The following is a 17,333-nucleotide window of genomic DNA, read 5'->3' as shown; positions in this document are numbered from 1 at the left end:
AAGTAAAATATCATCAGCATATGCTGATAATTTATATTCTCTATCTGAATGTGGAATACCCTGTATCTCCCTTACTTGTTCTATAGCTAATAACAAGGGTTCTAAAACGATATCAAAAAGCAGTGGAGATAGTGGGCATCCTTGTCTAACTCCCCTTTGTAAAATAAATTTTTCTGAAATATTATTATTGATGTATAATCTAGCAACAGGGGAGTTATACAATGCTTTTATTATTTGTATAAATCCGGATCCTATACCAAACCATTCCATTGCCTGAAACATGAAGGACCATTCCACTCTATCAAAAGCTTTTTCAGCGTCTAATGAAATAGAGAATGTTGGGTCATTAATGGATTTTGTCAAATATAACATGTGATGTGCCAATCTAGTATTATGAGATGAATGTCTTTGAGCAACAAAACCTGTCTGATGCATATCAATAATGAAAGGGAGAGCTTTAGCCAATCTTAATGCTAATGCCTTGGTCAGAATTTTTCCATCTACATTTATTAAAGAAATAGGTCTATAATTTGAAACCAAAGTGGGATCTTTATTTGGCTTAGGTAAAACTATAGTTATTGATTCAGCCATAGTACCTGTGATATAACCTTTATTTAGTTGTGTCTGATATAATTTTAATAAATAGGGCATTGTAATGTTTTGAAATGATTTATAAAACTCCACTGTATAACCATCTCCACCTGGAGCGGATCCAATCCTAAGAGACTTCAATGCTGTATCTAATTCTTTTAAGGATATTGGCTCTTCTAAACTTTGTTTTATATGTTCAGGAATCTTCGGTCCTTCTATTAACTTCAGAAATTCTAAACCATCTTTTTCCTTTTCTGAATAAGGCTCGGAAGAGTACAATTTTTTATAGAATTTCAAAAATTGTTTTATTATGTGATCATTATGAGATAACATTTCTCTATTCTTATTTTGAATTGCGATTATTTTTGTTTTCTTTTTTTTTTTGCTTTGAGATAATTTGCTAGCATTCTTCCCGCTTTATTTGAATTTCCATAATACAGAGCTTGTTGTACAAATAAATCTTTTCTAATGATTTTTGAAGAAATTTCATTATATTTACCTTTAGCTTTTAACAATTCTTGTTGTGTCAAATAATCCCATTTTTCAATTAATTTTGATTCTAGAGACTTTATCAGTTTTTCTAATTCTGTAAATTGTTTTTTTTCTTTTTTTATTTGCATTGCTGAATAAGAAATAATTTGTCCTCTAATGTATGCTTTAAAAGCATCCCATAAAGTCTCTATGGAAATTTCTTCTATATCATTAATTTGAAAATATTCTTCCATTTTTTCCATAAGATTTGTACAAAAGTCAGTATCTGCAAGCAATGTATTATTTAATTTCCATATAGGTCTATTTCTATTTTGATCTATTATTTTAATTTCAATCCACACTCCACCATGATCAGATAATATAATTGGATCAATGACAGCTTGTGTGACTTGATGTACTAATTGATTAGAAACAAAAATATAATCTATTCTAGAAAAAGTTATGGACTTGTGAACAAAACGAAAATTCTCAACCATTAAAATGAAGTATGCGCCAAATATCTTTTAAATCACAAGATTGTACCAAATTATCAAGTCCTAATGATTTTATAAATCTTCTCGGATTTTTATCCATCAATGGATCCATCACAGCATTGAAATCCCCTGCCACTATTAAATTTGAAGTAGCCAGTGGAAGAATCAATTGTTGTAGAGTTTTAAAAAATTCATTTTGATTCGAATTAGGGGCATATATATTAAAGAGCGTCATGGTGGTATTTCCCATGTCCATTTCTACATATATCCATCTTCCAAGAGGGTCAGCTGCCTTAAACTTAAATGAAGCAGTACATTTTTTATTTATTAATATAGCAACACCAGCTTTTTTTCCTATTGCTGCAGAAAAGAAACATTGTTTGACCCAATCACCTTTTAGCTTTATGGATTCATTATTTGACAAATGGGTCTCTTGTATGCAGCATATATCAGCGTTTTGTCTTTTCAAAAATAATAATGCCTTTTTTCTTTTAATCGGGTGATTGAGACCATTAACATTTAAAGAGATTATCTTAAGATCCATTATATATTAATGTAATTTGTAATATAACAATCCCATCTTCAGTGTTTTTAATGAACTTTATTTTCCCATAAATAAGATAGTTTGAAGAATTGCCTATTTTGCCCATACCCTTAAAATTTAATACCCTCCCATTCCCTCCCTTCCCACCCCATATATATACGATCACTTGGAAACGCAAAATAGATCAGGTCTGACATTACTCCATTACAAGCTAAAAATTATAATTTTATAATTATTACTCCATATTAATAACATAGCATAACATATCATTTTACTAAATAGTTTATAATTGTTTTCTTTTCTATTCACTTTCAAAATACTATATATCCTTTTATTTCTTTATTATATACGGAATTGCCTATATTTGACAACCTCCCACTACTTATGTCTATCTAAGCTAAGGGGTATATCTGATTTCCAATTTTCTTTGTTTTTAAAATATAGTTTTCTATTTTTTTTTTTTTTATGGAGAAGTAATTGCCCTAATTTTACTATGTCACACCTACAAAGCAATATTTTCACCTAGAGACAACACTACAACCTCTCATATATGAATGTCTTTTCTTGAAGGTCTAAATATGGTTGTATATTACTATACAGGTTATTTAAATTATAACATCCTTGTGGGCTGAATTTCTTGGGGTTGTCATACATTGCACCACTATCACAGAAGAGATCACAACACTTATATTTGCTAAAGTAACTTCCACCAGAGGGATAAAATGTAATTCTAAGTAGGTTAGTTTTTTTTTTTTAAACAATTGTATATATTACAGGTGGAGGTGGACTTTATCAATATCTTGTTGTAACATCTTGAAAATCAATAGCCTTCCTATGCAGCGATTTCCAACCAATTGATCAGCAGCAAACAGTAATGAATATTTTCATAGCAATACAGAAATTTAAATATCAGGTCTTTTTATAAGATGACAATAAATAGCTCATTTATGTTTTGCATCCGATGCAGCAGTCTTAAAGTGAGCCAAAAATAAATACAAGAAAGTCATGACCATGAGGGTTGCCAGCCCTTCACCATCTTCTTAAACATGACCTTCCTCCTTCTATCGTAATTTGCAGTGATATCTGCCCTCTTTTTGAATATATAAACTTGTATCATGTCCTGCTCTGAGCTTAGCTTTTTCGATTCTTCTTTATCGTAAGTCAAGTGAAGTGATGTGTTTTCTTTTTATAAGAATTATTACTTATCTGTATTTTTTTTTCAACATGTTCGTTTTATTTTAAACTTCCTTTGAGCTTATGTTTTGTTTTTTGTTTTTTAGTTCCCTTCTGTCTTTCCGTAGACGCAATACGTAGAATTAGTCTTTCTTCTTCATTTCCGGTGCATTCTTTAGTAAAAAGAGAGACTTCCTGCTTATGCGCAGTTTTTTATTTTCTACTCAGCGACTACAGCACTTTTAGCGTTCTCTCTTTTTACTTTCTTTCTTTTTCATTTCTTTTTGAGAGCATAGAAGTAATGACGATAAAAAACATCTTTCAAAAGGCCGTCCCATTTTATCCTTCTGGTCTGCACATACACAGAATTCTCTAGGTAAGTCAATTTTTTTCCCCCACGTCATTTGGCTATTGACGTGTTTGCATTCATTTTAAACATGTTCCATGCTCGTGTTTGATTTCATCGTTGTTTTTTAAAGTAATTTGAAATTTCCAGCATTCTAAACGGTGTATATATTTTTATAAAGTTTTAGAGTTTTTTTGTAGTGAAAAATTAATTTATAATTTATAATGGAATAAATCAAAGTGAAAAGTTTTTGATATCTTTTAGTCTCATTGAAATATTTTAAAATATTCCCAAATTTCTTTTAAGAAGTCATTGGTTGTTCGTATGTGTCAAGGTATTCTGTTAACTTTTTAGGATCTGTAAAATTCTGTGTTTTATTTCCTAAAGTTACCTTCATTACCGCTGGGTAGAGAAGTCCATATCTTGCCCCTAGTGCTCGTAGTTGAGGTCTTAAATCAAGGAGTTGTTTTCTTTTTTGGGCAGTTTCTCTAGCAAAGTCTGGTACAATATGTATCCGTGCATCTAGACATCTTAGATTTTTGTTTTCTTTAGCTAGCTGACATATTTCAACCACATGTTGATATCGTAGTAATTTAAAAATAAAAGTTCTTGGACCTTTTTGTGTGGTTTTTTTGTCCCGGTATTCTGTGTGCTCTTTCTATTTCAAGAGGCATCTTGGATTTTATAGGCAGTATCTTTGGAAGGAATTGTTCTAAGAAATTAATGGGATCATTTTTTTCCACTCCTTCCGGCATCCCAATAATTCTTAAATTATTTCTTTTTTCTCTATTCACACAGTCTTCCAGATTTTTCTTTATTATTTCCATTTCTTTCCAGGCTTGTTTGTTCTGTATTACCTCAGCATGTACTTCTTCAGATTTTTCTTCCAAGTGTGTTATTTTGTTGTCAATTAGATCAACTCTTTTTGTTAGTATGGCAACATCATCAATTGCCTTTTGTAGTTGTTGTTTGATCTCAAGTACTATATCCTTTATTTGTTTTATTTCTGCCATCATATCTTGATCTTCTGAAGGCAACGGTACTTTTGATGGTGTCCCTGGTTCTGGCTTTGATCTTTTGTTACTGCTTGTTCCTGATCCTCCAGTTCCTGTATCTGTTTTATTTTGTTTGCCCGATGCCATTTTCTTCTTATTTATCGTTTTTTTCAATGAAAAAAATCAATTTTGGAGCTTTTATTTTGAAATATTAGCTTGTCTGGTATGGAGCACAGCTATTACCCGACCATTTGCTTGCGTGTCCAAGTTCTAGAATCTACATTAACTGTCTTATTCCACTACAGTGCCTTGTAATAAGGTTTTCATGCCCAGTTGTCTTAAAAATAAATAAATAGTTGTGTTAAAATACAAGTTTGCTTCACAGATCTATACAATATACTCTACTTTCTGAATATTTTTATAATTCTTTCCTGCTGAACGTGTAAGGAACCCAAAAAGTCTGGCTTGCATAAGCCTTCACAACCATCACTCAAAATTTGGTGGAAGCACCTTCTGCAGCAATAACACCTACAATATGTTTAGGAAAAAGTGTCTACCCAACTTTGCACAGTGCTCTTTTAAACTGGTTTAGGATTGTCTGTGAACTGCATATTTTCTATTGGATTTAGGTCTGAGCTTTGATTGTTACAGCTTTGGAGAATATAAAAGAGGGAGTCTCCCAAACACACAGAAGAAAGACAAATTGTATACCCGCTTCCTGATAGTGGGATCTGGTGGCTTCTCAAATTTCCTCTTCCTTCGTAGGTACACCTCGTCAGATTTTCTCCTCAAAATGGAATCCAGGGGCTTCTTCTTGGGGGGCTCTTCTGACTTGCGCTTGGGAGTCTCCTCCCGTTCCATTTCTCGTATCTCTTTGTTATCTCGGTTCAGCTTTTGCTCCTTCAGTAGAGAGCCTGGGAGATTGGATGCATACTTGAATCCTGGTCCTCTTTTTTGCTTGTAGGCCAAAATAAGATAAAACACAAACAACTTTATACCTTGTGTCCAGGGGCTGGATTGAACATAAAACTACTGTCAAACACCCAAATTTAAAAAACTCCTTGATCTCTCATTCAACTGCCTACTTTTAAGGAAGAGATATAGATACGTGCATAAACATTCATATGGGGTACATCAATTACCACCCTCTCCACTCCCAGTTTTAACTTTGATTCAAAAAGAATAAAAGGGCCTATCAGACAGTACTGGTGTTCACATTGCAGTTTGTCTTTGTGCAAACATCTTCACCTTATAACTTCTGAATGGCAGCAGTTAGAGCTGTACTAAGTTAGACTGAATTAAGTTATCTAGCTTTAGTTTCCAAAACTCTAAGCCTTTAATACATGTGGTGACAAATTATCCACTCACTCTGCATCTGGACTAGCTTATTCTACACTCTGTAATTTATGCCAGTTCCGCATCTTATTCAACCATGCATATAATTTGCCATCCGTTTAGCCACCTATCTATTTATTCCAATAACTTGTACTACCCATCTTGTCCCACCTATATATTTCAGCTGTAAGTTGCCCCCTCGGCTACCTACTAAGATGTTTTGTTGTATTGTACAGCGTTACCAACATATCTTTGTTATTTGAATATTCTAATGTATGTCTATTAAGTTGTTTCATTTGTACTGTGCCAATATCAAGAGTGGAAGAGTAGCCTAGTGGTTAGAGCTCCTGCCTCAACACCCTGAGGTTGTGGGTTTTATCCCAGTTAACCCTCCAGTGCTCCAGCTATCATAGTTAGATTGAGAGCCTGCTGGGACAGATAGAACAGTTACTTACCGTAACAGGTGTTATCCAGGGACAGAAGGCAGATATTCTCTACATGTGGGTGACGTCACCGACGGAGCCCCCTAGCGGATGTTTTCGCAAGCAAACTTGCTTGAAGACTTTGGGCATGCGTCTCCTCAGCGTGGCCTCAGTTCAGATAGTTAGCAAAGAAGCCAACCACGGGGAGGTGGGTGGGTTGCGAGAATATCTGCCTGCTGTCCCTGGATAACACCTGTTACAGTAAGTAACTGCGCTTTATCCCAGGACAAGCAAGCAGCATATTCTCTACATGTGGGAGACCTACAAGCTAATGCATACTATAGTCATAGTTGCACTCACTAAATAATTTTTTTGTGAAAATCTCAGACCCTAAACCCGTGACTGGTGATATCACCAAACTGGGGTTCATTGGGGGACCATCATCGTTTTTCACTGTCCCCTTACCATCCAACTTGATGTTACTATAAAGATACAGATTGAAAAAACTTATCTGTCAATCGGATGGTTTGATCCCAATAATGATCCTCAGCGGTGAATAAATTATCTCGTGCTTGTAGTGTACTAAAAATGACTGCTGTTACTCCTCCATATTATGTCCATGTCCCCCTGACTCGAGTTTCGAGAAAGGTCTTCCTCAGGGAAGGACTCTGTTACTAGCTCCCCATACAAACATGGGGCCGAAATCTGGAAAGGATTTCGGCCCCATGTTTGTATGGGGAGCTAGTAACAGAGTAACATAGGCACCAAAGACAAAAGGAAGTTGGGTCACAGGTGCAGCAGTGCGCTCCTTCGGGGGCAACCTCGAGGAAGAGTATTCCCTACATGAGGAGACATGCTTAGAATGAGATCTCGAAGATGCCGACGAGGCGGCATTCGCATGAGACTCAGAGGTAGGCTTCTTTGCCGGCACACCTGAGAAGGAAAGAGGAGACTTACCCGAGGCCGGAGTAGCCGAGGCAAGAGCCTTGGAAGACAAGGGGGATTTTGACGCCGAGGACTTCGAGGCCGAGGCACCCAACATCGGTGCCGAGGCTGAGCTCGAGGCCTTTCCCTCAGGATCCATCGGGCCAAAAAGTTGAAGAATCTTGGCCACCCTCAAACGAAGAGCCCGTGGTTGCACCTAGGCACTCCACATACCAACGATGGGGATCGGTGATGGAGATAACCCGGTTGCACTTAGTGCAGCTCTTGAACCCGGTGCGAGGCCGGGACATAAGAAAAAAGACGGCCACAGCCCTGCGAGGCCAGGCGGCCAGAGCAAGATCGGAGACCCGGTCAAAAAGACACGAAAGAAAAGAAAAATTAACAAAGACGCGAGCACAGTGACTCAAACAAAAATGACAAAGAAAGCCGCGGTGCAAGAGGGACAACGAGATCGCGCGCAGCGAGGGTGCAGTGCTTCTGGCTTCGTGGAAAACATAGAACTGAGGCCACGCTGAGGAGATATATGCCTAGGTCGGGCGGGAGGGGCACGCGCGCTTGCGCGGGCCAATCACAAGCTTGAAGGTCTTCAAGCAAGTTTGCTTGCGAAAATGTCCAGCTAGGGGGCTCCATCGGTGACGTCGCCCACATGTAGAGAATATGCTGCCTGCTTGTCCTGGGATAAAAGGAAATATTTAAGAGTACCTGATTACTATTCAATGCATTGTAAACTGCTTTGGGTGTATCTCTTCATGAAAAGGTGGTTAATAAATCCAAGTAAGTACATAACACATAGGGCTAGATTCACAAAGATAGCGATTCGATCGCTATTGGCTGATTCTCCCAACAGCGATCGATGCACTATCAAATTTGCATGCAAGTTACCGACAGGTCTAGAGCAATTGAGTTTTAGGATTGGTAAAACCCGATGCTAAATAGCAAAGTGATGTTTGTGCATCAGTCGCTTGGATATTTTGCATGGGTCAGATCAGAAAACACGCGATGGGCAGTTTTGTGCTTTGGGGAATCCAATCAGATCCATCGCTAAACTAGTCAAACTGGTTTAGTGACGATTGTTACAGGATCGGTAAGTTTAGTGAATCTGGCCCATAGACAGGATACCATAATAGGCAGCATGAAAGAACATATCATTCATATTTTGCTATCATTTAACACATCTGTTATATGATTGTTCTACGATGCTGTTAAATTTTTATATTTCTGATACTGTTTCATGTTAGCTCTATTACTAGCATTCAATTTGCCATTTCCAAGTTTACCACACTGATTGTCATGCTTATAATTTGGTCATTTTACTACGGTTATACTGTTAACAAAACTTAAGGTTTATGTCAAGCTGTACACCGCCTTGGGTAAAATCTCTTCATAAAGGTAGATAATACATAAAAATGAAATAAACTGTGGTGCTCCAGGGAGGCAAATGGGAGGGAGGCCAGAACTAGGAATCCCATAACACTCAACTCAAGGCTAGAGATAAAACATTGCACTTTCTACTTGTATTATTTAAAGATTATTTTAATTAAACAGGTAAGCATGAGATTATGTTCTTTTGCTGCAGCCAGCATTTTTCCTAGAGAACCCCAGTGTTTCACTTTGTCTCTTAGAGGGTAATTGTCAAGGCGGTTTATCCATATATAAAGGTCCTATTCTCTCACTGAATTGTAAAAATCAACATAAGGATTCTGTTTTGAAAGCTGCTTGCCTTTCATGGATTCACTGCATATACTTTGTGCTACCAGGGAGTTTCCATTTGGGTGAAGAAGGGGGTGTTTTAAAAAAAATCTGCTTGGGCCAAAGATTGCCCTTGCCACGTGTTTCTAATTACATGGTTTCAGTTTTGAAAAAGTGAAATGGCTTACTGCAATCCTCTGTTAACAAAGCAGTATTGAGTTGCATGGCCCTTTATCTCCAATCAGAGAATGACCTGAACATGAAATCACCTCCTGCGACCCCTCCTCCCATACACACACATACAAAAACCTGCGACCCCTCCTTCCATACATACACACATACAAAAAAGAATCCAGCCGAGCTTGTAACACTATAAAATCTACATTCAAGCACACTGGGAGCAATCAACATTCAAGTATCAGTTTCTGCTCTTAGGGTGAGCTGGCAAAGCAATTTCTGCAGTACATCCATAACTCCTGTTTCTCCTATCTGAGATTTCTGCTCTCCCCCACCCCCATTCCTATGCTATACTGTGTACAGCTTTATTCCACTTCATCATGGTAACTTTACTTCAACTTACTTTTAGCGTTATAGTAAAAGCACAGAGCATTCTAGCGCATCAGCACCCCTTACTTAGCAAAGAAATCTACATCTGTATCATTTTAATTATAATAATTAAGAAAAATAACTGGAGGCTTCCAGCAAAAAAAATTACATTTGAAGGCTGCCGTGTACACATTTCTAAACTCACTTTCCCGGATTTTCCTGCATGGTTGCATTTTGGACATTCCCAGCAATTTGGAACTTTGTCATTGACTACACCATCTGACTCCTTGACCTGTTTGAAGCAGAGAAGGAAATGGTTAGTGGAGTGAGTCAAGGCGAGATGCCAGTCACTGCTACCTGCCACATTATTATTCTGTTCTGATTTTAGAGTCACTAACATGGCCAATTTCAGTCCTTGGGTCATAATGAGAGTTTTACGTGCCAAGGACCCTCCGGTGCCTCAATAGCTGTTTCGTCTCTAACAGTCAGAGCTGAAGCACCAGTGAAGATGCTTAGCACACAACCCTTATGTGTTTCCAAACATAAAATGTACACAATCACAGATAATCAAGCAATACCTGTGACCAATTATCAGTTGTGTGTTTTGTTTTAAACAAAGAACAAAAGTTTCACTACATCCAACATATTTTTTTGTCCTAGTGAGCCACTGCACTTCCTCTGGAGGATCTATCCCTGGAAGACAGCTAGGACTGTACCTCCTGCTCTGGCTAAGGCTGAGGATGTAGCAGTCACAGCCCCTGCTCAAGGTGGTGGGGTAAGAACCTCCATTATCATGCAAGAAAAAAAAAAAAGGGGGCCAAACTCATGTCCATGGCCTGCAAAGGCTAGGCTAAACGAGTTGGTATAGAAATAAATCCTATTATGTGGACATAGGAACTGGCACATCTTCACATTAGATCAAGCACAGGACCAACAAGATTATGTCCTTTTTGTAATTTTCTGTTGATTGTTGTAATTGGATATTCCTGAGTTAGTTCTAAAATTTTTAGCAAATGAATAAAAAAAAAAATAATAATTAAAAAAAAAAAAAGATTATGTTTTTGCAAAATAAAAAAAAGGGGGGGAACCCTTCACCCCAACCCAATTAACCTTACTTACCAAAAAGGAGTCTAAACCCTGAAGAAGCACTCAGATTTGTTTTCGGATGCCAGGATCAAAAAGCCCTTCACCACCAGAAACATCAAAAAAGCACAGTTACTTACCGTAACAGGTGTTATCCAGGGTCAGCAGGCAGATATTCTTAACTGATAGGTGACGGCACCGACGGAGCCCCGGTACGGACAATTTTAGAGTGATTGCACTCTAAGAACTTAGAAAGTTCTAGTTAGGTCACACCACGCATGCGCGAGTGCCTTCCCGCCTGACGGAGGCGCGCGGTCCCCAGTTAAGATAAGCCAGCTAAGAAGCCAACCCGGGGAGGTGGGTGGGACGTAAGAATATCTGCCTGCTGTTCCTGGATAACACCTATTACGGTAAGTAACTGTGCTTTATCCCATGACAAGCAGGCAGCATATTTTTAACTGATGGGTGACCTCTAAGCTAACAAAAAGAGGGATGGAGGGAAGGTTGGCCATTAGGAAAATAGATTTTGTAAAACAGATTGGCCGAAGTGACCATCCCGTCTGGAGAATGCATCCAGACAATAATGAGACGTAAAAGTATGAACTGAGGACCAAGTAGCAGCTTTGCAGATTTCCTCAATAGGAGTTGATCTGAGGAAAGCCACAGATGCTGCCATAGCTCTAACCCTATGGGCCGTGACAGAACCTTCCAGTGTCAGTCCGGTCTGAGCATAACAGAACGAGATGCAAGCAGCAAGCCAATTGGATAGCGTATGTTTAGAAACAGGATGACCCAATTTATTGGGATCAAAAAATAGAAAAAGTTGAGGAGAGGAGCGGTGAGGTTTAGTGCACTCCAAATAGTAAGCCAAAGCACGCTTACAGTCCAAAGTATGCAAAGCCTGCTCCCCAGGATGAGAATGAGGTTTCGGGAAGAATACAGGTAAGACAATGGACTGGTTAAGGTGAAAGTCTGAGACAACCTTGGGGAGGAACTTTGGATGTGTACGTAGAACCACTTTGTCATGGTGAAAGACAGTGAACGGTGGATCAGCAACTAGTGCATGCAACTCACTGACCCTCCTGGCAGAGGTGAGAGCAATAAGGAAGATGACTTTCCAAGTGAGAAATTTGAAATGAGCTTTGGCCAATGGTTCAAAAAGAGGCTTCATTAAGGCGGAAAGAACAACATTAAGATCCCAGACAACAGGAGGGGGCTTGAGAGGTGGTTTCACATTGAAAAGCCAACGCATGAATCTGGAAACTAAAGGATGAGCTGTGAGAGGTTTTCCGTGAACTGGCTCATGAAAAGCAGTAATGGCACTGAGGTGGACTCTGATAGAGGTAGACTTGAGACCAGAGTTAGACAAAGAAAGAAGATAATCCAACACAAGTTCTACTGCTAGTGAAGTTGGATCATGATGATGCCGAAAGAACCAGGAAGAAAATCGGGTCCATTTCTGTTGGTAACATTGAAGAGTGGCCGGCTTCCTGGAAGCATCAAGAATAGAACGGACAGGCTGAGAAAGAAGAGAGTGAGACGAGCTCAGCCCGAGAGATACCATGCTGTCAGGTGCAGAGACTGTAGGTTGGGATGTAGAAGGGACTGCTGATGCTGAGTAAGCAGAGAAGGAAACACTGGAAGAAGTATGGGCTCCCTGGAACTGAGTTGAAGAAGGGAGAACCAATGTTGCCTGGGCCACCGTGGAGCGATGAGAATCATGGTGGCTTTTTCCCTCTTGAGCTTGAATAAGGTTCGCAACATGAGAGGTAGAGGGGGAAAGCATAAAGGAATAGATTGGTCCAATCTAGGAGAAATGCATCTGCTGCCAGACGATGAGGGAGTAGAGTCTGGAGCAAAATTGGGGCAGCTGATGATTGTGAGGAGCTGCAAAAAGGTCCACCTGAGGAGTGCCCCATTGAGCGAAAATGGTCTGAAGAGTCAAGGGATCGAGAGTTCATTCGTGAGGTTGGAGAATTCTGCTGAACTTGTCTGCTAAGGAATTCTGCTCTCCCTGAATGTAGACAGCTTTCAGGAATAACTGGTGAGCTGTCGCCCAAGACCAAATCTTTTGAGCCTCCTGACATAACAGGCGAGAGCCCGTCCCACCCTGTTTGTTGATGTAGTACATTGCAACTTGATTGTCTGTGCAAAGCAGGAGTACTTGAGGAAAGAGGAGATGCTGAAAAGCCTTGAGGGCATAGAACATCGCTCTGAGTTCTAGGAAATTGATATGGTTTGTCTTTTCCTGGGTAGTCCTCTGCAATCCAAAGTCCAAAGACCTTGAGTTTGAAGATTGTTCAAGTGAGCTCCCCAGGCATATGGGGACGCGTCTGTGGTGATGACCAGATGATGAGGAGGCAGATGAAACAGAAGACCTCTGGAGGGATTTGAAGATTTCATCCACCATTGTAGAGACTGTCGAAGAGACGATGTCACAGATATGTGTCGCGAACAAGGATCCATCGCCTGGGACCATTGGGTAGCAAGGGTCCATTGAGGGGTATGCAAGTGAAGACGTGCGAACGGGGTGACATGAACTGTTGAGGCCATGTGACCCAAGAGAATTTGCTTTGCAGAGATAGAAAGCTGTGGGAGCACCTGCTGACAGAGATGAAGAAGGGTCTGAAGGCGGTTGGATGGAAGAAACGCCCTCATGAGAACAGTGTCCAGGATCGCTCCAATGAATTGGAGTCGCTGAGTGGGGATGAGATGGGACTTGGGCAGGTTGATCTCGAACCCCAGAATTTGGAGAAAAAGGATGGTCTGGTTGGTAGCCAGAGCCACTGCCTGAGACGAATGAGCCTTGATTAACCAGTCGTCCAGGTAAGGGAAGACCTGAAGATGGTGAGACTGTAGAAAAGCGGCCACCACAATGAGACATTTTGTGAAAACCCTGGGAGAGGAGGCCAGACCGAAGGGTAACACTTTGTACTGGTAATGGCAGCGATTGATCATGAACCGGAGATAGTGTCTGGAGGCCAGATTGATCGGTATGTGGGTGTAGGCTTCCTTGAGATCGAGGGAGCATAGCCAGTCATCCTGAGAGAGAAGAGGATAAAATGTGGCTAGAGAGCATTTTGAACTTCTCTTTGACCAAACATTTGTTGAGATCCCCGAGATCTAATATGGGTCTGAGGTCTCCGGTTTTTTGGGGGACCAGAAAACAGCGGGAGTAAAATCCCTGCCCCTTCTGATCTAGAGGAACTTCTTCTATGGCGTTCAGAAGAAGAAGGGATTGAACCTCCCGAAGAAGTAGAGATGACTGAGAGGTGTTCAAAGCAGACTCTTTTGGAGGACTGTGGGAGGGAAGAATTTGGAAATTGAGAGAATAGCCATGGCGAATGATGTTTAGAACCCACTGATCTGAAGTGATGAGTTCCCAACGGCTGAAGAAAATGGAGAGACGTCCTCTGATAGAGGACGGAGGAAGACTGGCTATGTCCTGGAGAAGAAAGTCAAAAGGGTTGAGTGGGCTTAGGTGGTGCAGGTGGTTTTACTGATTGCTGTTGTTGAGCCCGAGGTTGTTGGCGTTGCTGTTGAAGTTGACGCTGAGGTTGGTGTTGTGCAGGAGGAAGAGGACGAGCAGAGTAGTGACGTTGGTAGGAGGACTGCTGGCAAAAAGAACGAGAAGGTGGAGGCTTCTTCTTGTTCTTCAGCAGAGTATCCCACCAAGTCTCATGCGCAGACAGCTTTTGAGTGGTAGAATACATAGAGTCACCAAACAACTTGTCGCCTAAGCACGGAGCATTGGCAAGGCGGTCCTGGTGGTTGACATCAAGTTCAGAGACTCTAAGCCAAGCCAGACGTCTCATAGCAACAGCCATTGCCGTAGCCCTAGAGGTGAGTTTGAAGGTGTCGTAAATCGAACGTACCATGAACTTGCAAAGCTGTAACAAACTAGAAGTGTATTGGTGGGGGGCGTGGCTTGGACACGCATGAAGGAGGTCGGTTAACAGAAGAGCTCCGTAAAAAAAAGTCCTTGAAAGAATAAAAAGTCGCAAAAATTTGAAGAATTAAGATTAAATTTATGATAAAAATAAACTCGATGGTGTCAGGAAAGCAAAACAAAAACGACTTCGCAGTCTCTGGAAGCAGCAAGAGAGCAAAACCCGAACAAGAAACGGGATCCAAAACCGCAGATCCAGAAGTAATGAAAGAACTTAAAGAAATCAAACAAATGCTTTCAATTCTCACAAAAAAAGTTACAGAATTAACAGATGATGTTTCAACATTAAATAAAAAGATGGATCTAATCGAATTAAAATCTAACGATTTAGAAGAAAGAATGATAACTGTGGAAGAAGAAATTCTAAACACAAAAACTGAAAAAAAGAAAATTGAAATACTTACTAAAGATTACTCGAACCGTGAGAGAAGAAGCAATGTTCGTCTGATAGGTTTACCGGAAGGAGCAGAAAAGGGGAATCCGGTGACTTTTATAGAAAACTTATTACCAAAACTACTTCCTCTACAAACTAAATATCCCATAGAGATTGAAAGAGCACATAGAGTGCCAACAAAGAGATCAGAAAAGCATCAAGGACCGAGGCCACTGATATTTAAACTACTACGCCACCAACAGGTCATGGAAATTTTTCATCTTGCAAAACAGAATAAAAGTTTACAATATCAAGATGCCCGTATTCACTTTGTCCCGGATTTTGCAAAAAGCACAGCAATTAAAAGAAAGAAACTGCTGGATTTGAGACCACAACTACGTGAACTTGGAGCAAAATTTGGTCTTGTATACCCAGCAAATATGAAAGTAACCATAGCAAACAAAACTTTAACCTTTGATAATGCTGAAGAGCTACAAAAATATATACTAAACCAGGAAATACCAATGGTCATCTTAATTTTCTTTATTTTATTATAATTCAAATATTTTGAATGTCAAGTTTGAATGTCTTATAATATATACAGGTAGTGGGAATGATATGTTTTACACTGTATTAAGAAGTGATAATATCACCTTATATTTTTTGAAATTATTGATTGAATATAATAAGTATTAGCATATGAATAACGATATAGAATGTTTTTGATTCTATTCAAAAATTCCTTCAACGATCTTTTTACTAGAAATATGGATAGACTATACATTCTAGAACGGAATGATTCTTCAAATGATAAAGATAAATTAATATATAAGTATACAAGATCTTAGATAAAAGTAATATAATTTATAAACAAGGAATAATAAATAAGAACTTAAAAATAAAAACGAGATATAAGCCCTTAATTGGTTTTAGAAAGTTAATAAATTAACTATTGATATTAATACAAACAGATGCAGTAATGAACAGATCCTATATACTATTATGTGGTTGAATCATGGTTCAGAGCTTTCTTCCTATGGAATGTATGTAAGAATGAATGAAGATCTATGTATGTATATATAATCCACTTCTCAGAAGACAGTACAGGGAGAATAAACCTATTAAAAATCCTTTCTCGTGTTCAATGGAACTACAAATCCCAGAAGACCTTGCAAAAGGAAATACATGTAAAAATAACTCTTAAAACCGGATGAACTATGAATAAATACGAATAAATAAACTACTAGACTTGATAATAAAGGATAAAGGATTACATCGGATGAAAGATCACAAAATAAACTAAAATTAGATCGTCGCTGGAACCGGAACTTATTGCAAAGAACTGTATAATACTCTGGATATAAAAATACGAAGAAGAAAGGAAGAAAAATAATATTTACTTGGATGAATAAAGATAAATAAATGACACATCTTTAACTTTGATATATCTTAAAAAATGAAACTAGGAAGTATGCTATATGAATGAGGTATAATTTCTGTATAATGAAGGAAGGAAACTCTGGAACAAGGAAAAAAAAAAAAAAAAAAAAAAAAAATCACATAATACAAGAATCACACATCTGTGAAGATTTATTTTCCAAAGAAATGAAACATCTCATTATATAATATATAAGTTTAAAAGAAATATAAGGATCTAGAATATATTCATAAACTTATATATTACTTAAAAATATTATAAAGAAATAGAATTAGAAAATATAAAAGTGATATATATGAATTTAAAAAAAAAAAAAGAAAAGAAATTTACAATACTTTTCATATTATTTGAATTAATAAGATATACTAATAGTTATAAAATATGAAAATGATACAGAAAATAATATTTGAAAAGATTAAATTTAACATTGGATAAAAAGGCAAAATGTTTATATATTATATGGATTGTTAATGCTATTTAGTAATATTTGAAATATTTGTGACTTATATCTGAATCTTAACAGGAAATGGACTTTTATGGAGTGTTTTGATACCTGACCTAAGATGCGTGTTGCCAAGCATACACAGTTAATATTGGGGGGGAAGGGAGGGGAGGGAGGGAAGAGGGAAAGAAAGAGAATGGGGAAAATATATTATTACAATGTGTGGATATCTGAAAATAATAAGCATATGATTTCATGTCAAAATTTAAATACAAAAGTAAATGGATATTAAAATTTTTTCAATTAATGTCAATGGCTTAAATCATCCTATAAAAAGGAAAAAAGTATTAGGTTTTCTCCATAAGCAAAACGCAGATATTTATTTCCTACAAGAGACACACCTTTCGGACACTGAATCTAGAAAGCTAACAGAAGGATGGATATCAAAATGTTTTTATTCACTGGCAATAGGGAAGAAAGCAGGGGTAGCGATAATA

General features: G+C 38.3%; 1 protein-coding gene across 9 annotated transcripts in view; it reads right to left on the bottom strand.

Moving 5' to 3' along the window:
• The window catches only part of KDM2B (lysine demethylase 2B), a 336,356-nt gene that overhangs the window by 56,767 nt on the left and 262,256 nt on the right, over positions 1–17,333 (bottom strand). For 5 of the 9 annotated variants that reach the window (XM_033955541.1, XM_033955539.1, XM_033955538.1 and 2 more), the window contains 2 exons: positions 9,721–9,843; positions 5,326–5,580 (listed from right to left, as the gene is read on the bottom strand). In XM_033955541.1, coding sequence (XP_033811432.1) covers positions 5,326–5,580; positions 9,721–9,843 — 378 coding nt within the window. The remainder of the gene's footprint in view (positions 1–5,325; positions 5,581–9,720; positions 9,844–17,333) is intronic. The other 4 variants (XM_033955540.1, XM_033955542.1, XM_033955543.1 and 1 more) reach the window with 4 other exon arrangements.

The sequence above is a fragment of the Geotrypetes seraphini genome, chromosome 8, assembly GCF_902459505.1.
Source record: "Geotrypetes seraphini chromosome 8, aGeoSer1.1, whole genome shotgun sequence".
NCBI classification, from domain to species: Eukaryota; Metazoa; Chordata; class Amphibia; order Gymnophiona; family Dermophiidae; genus Geotrypetes; species Geotrypetes seraphini.
This window is presented reverse-complemented; position numbering and strand designations above follow the sequence as displayed.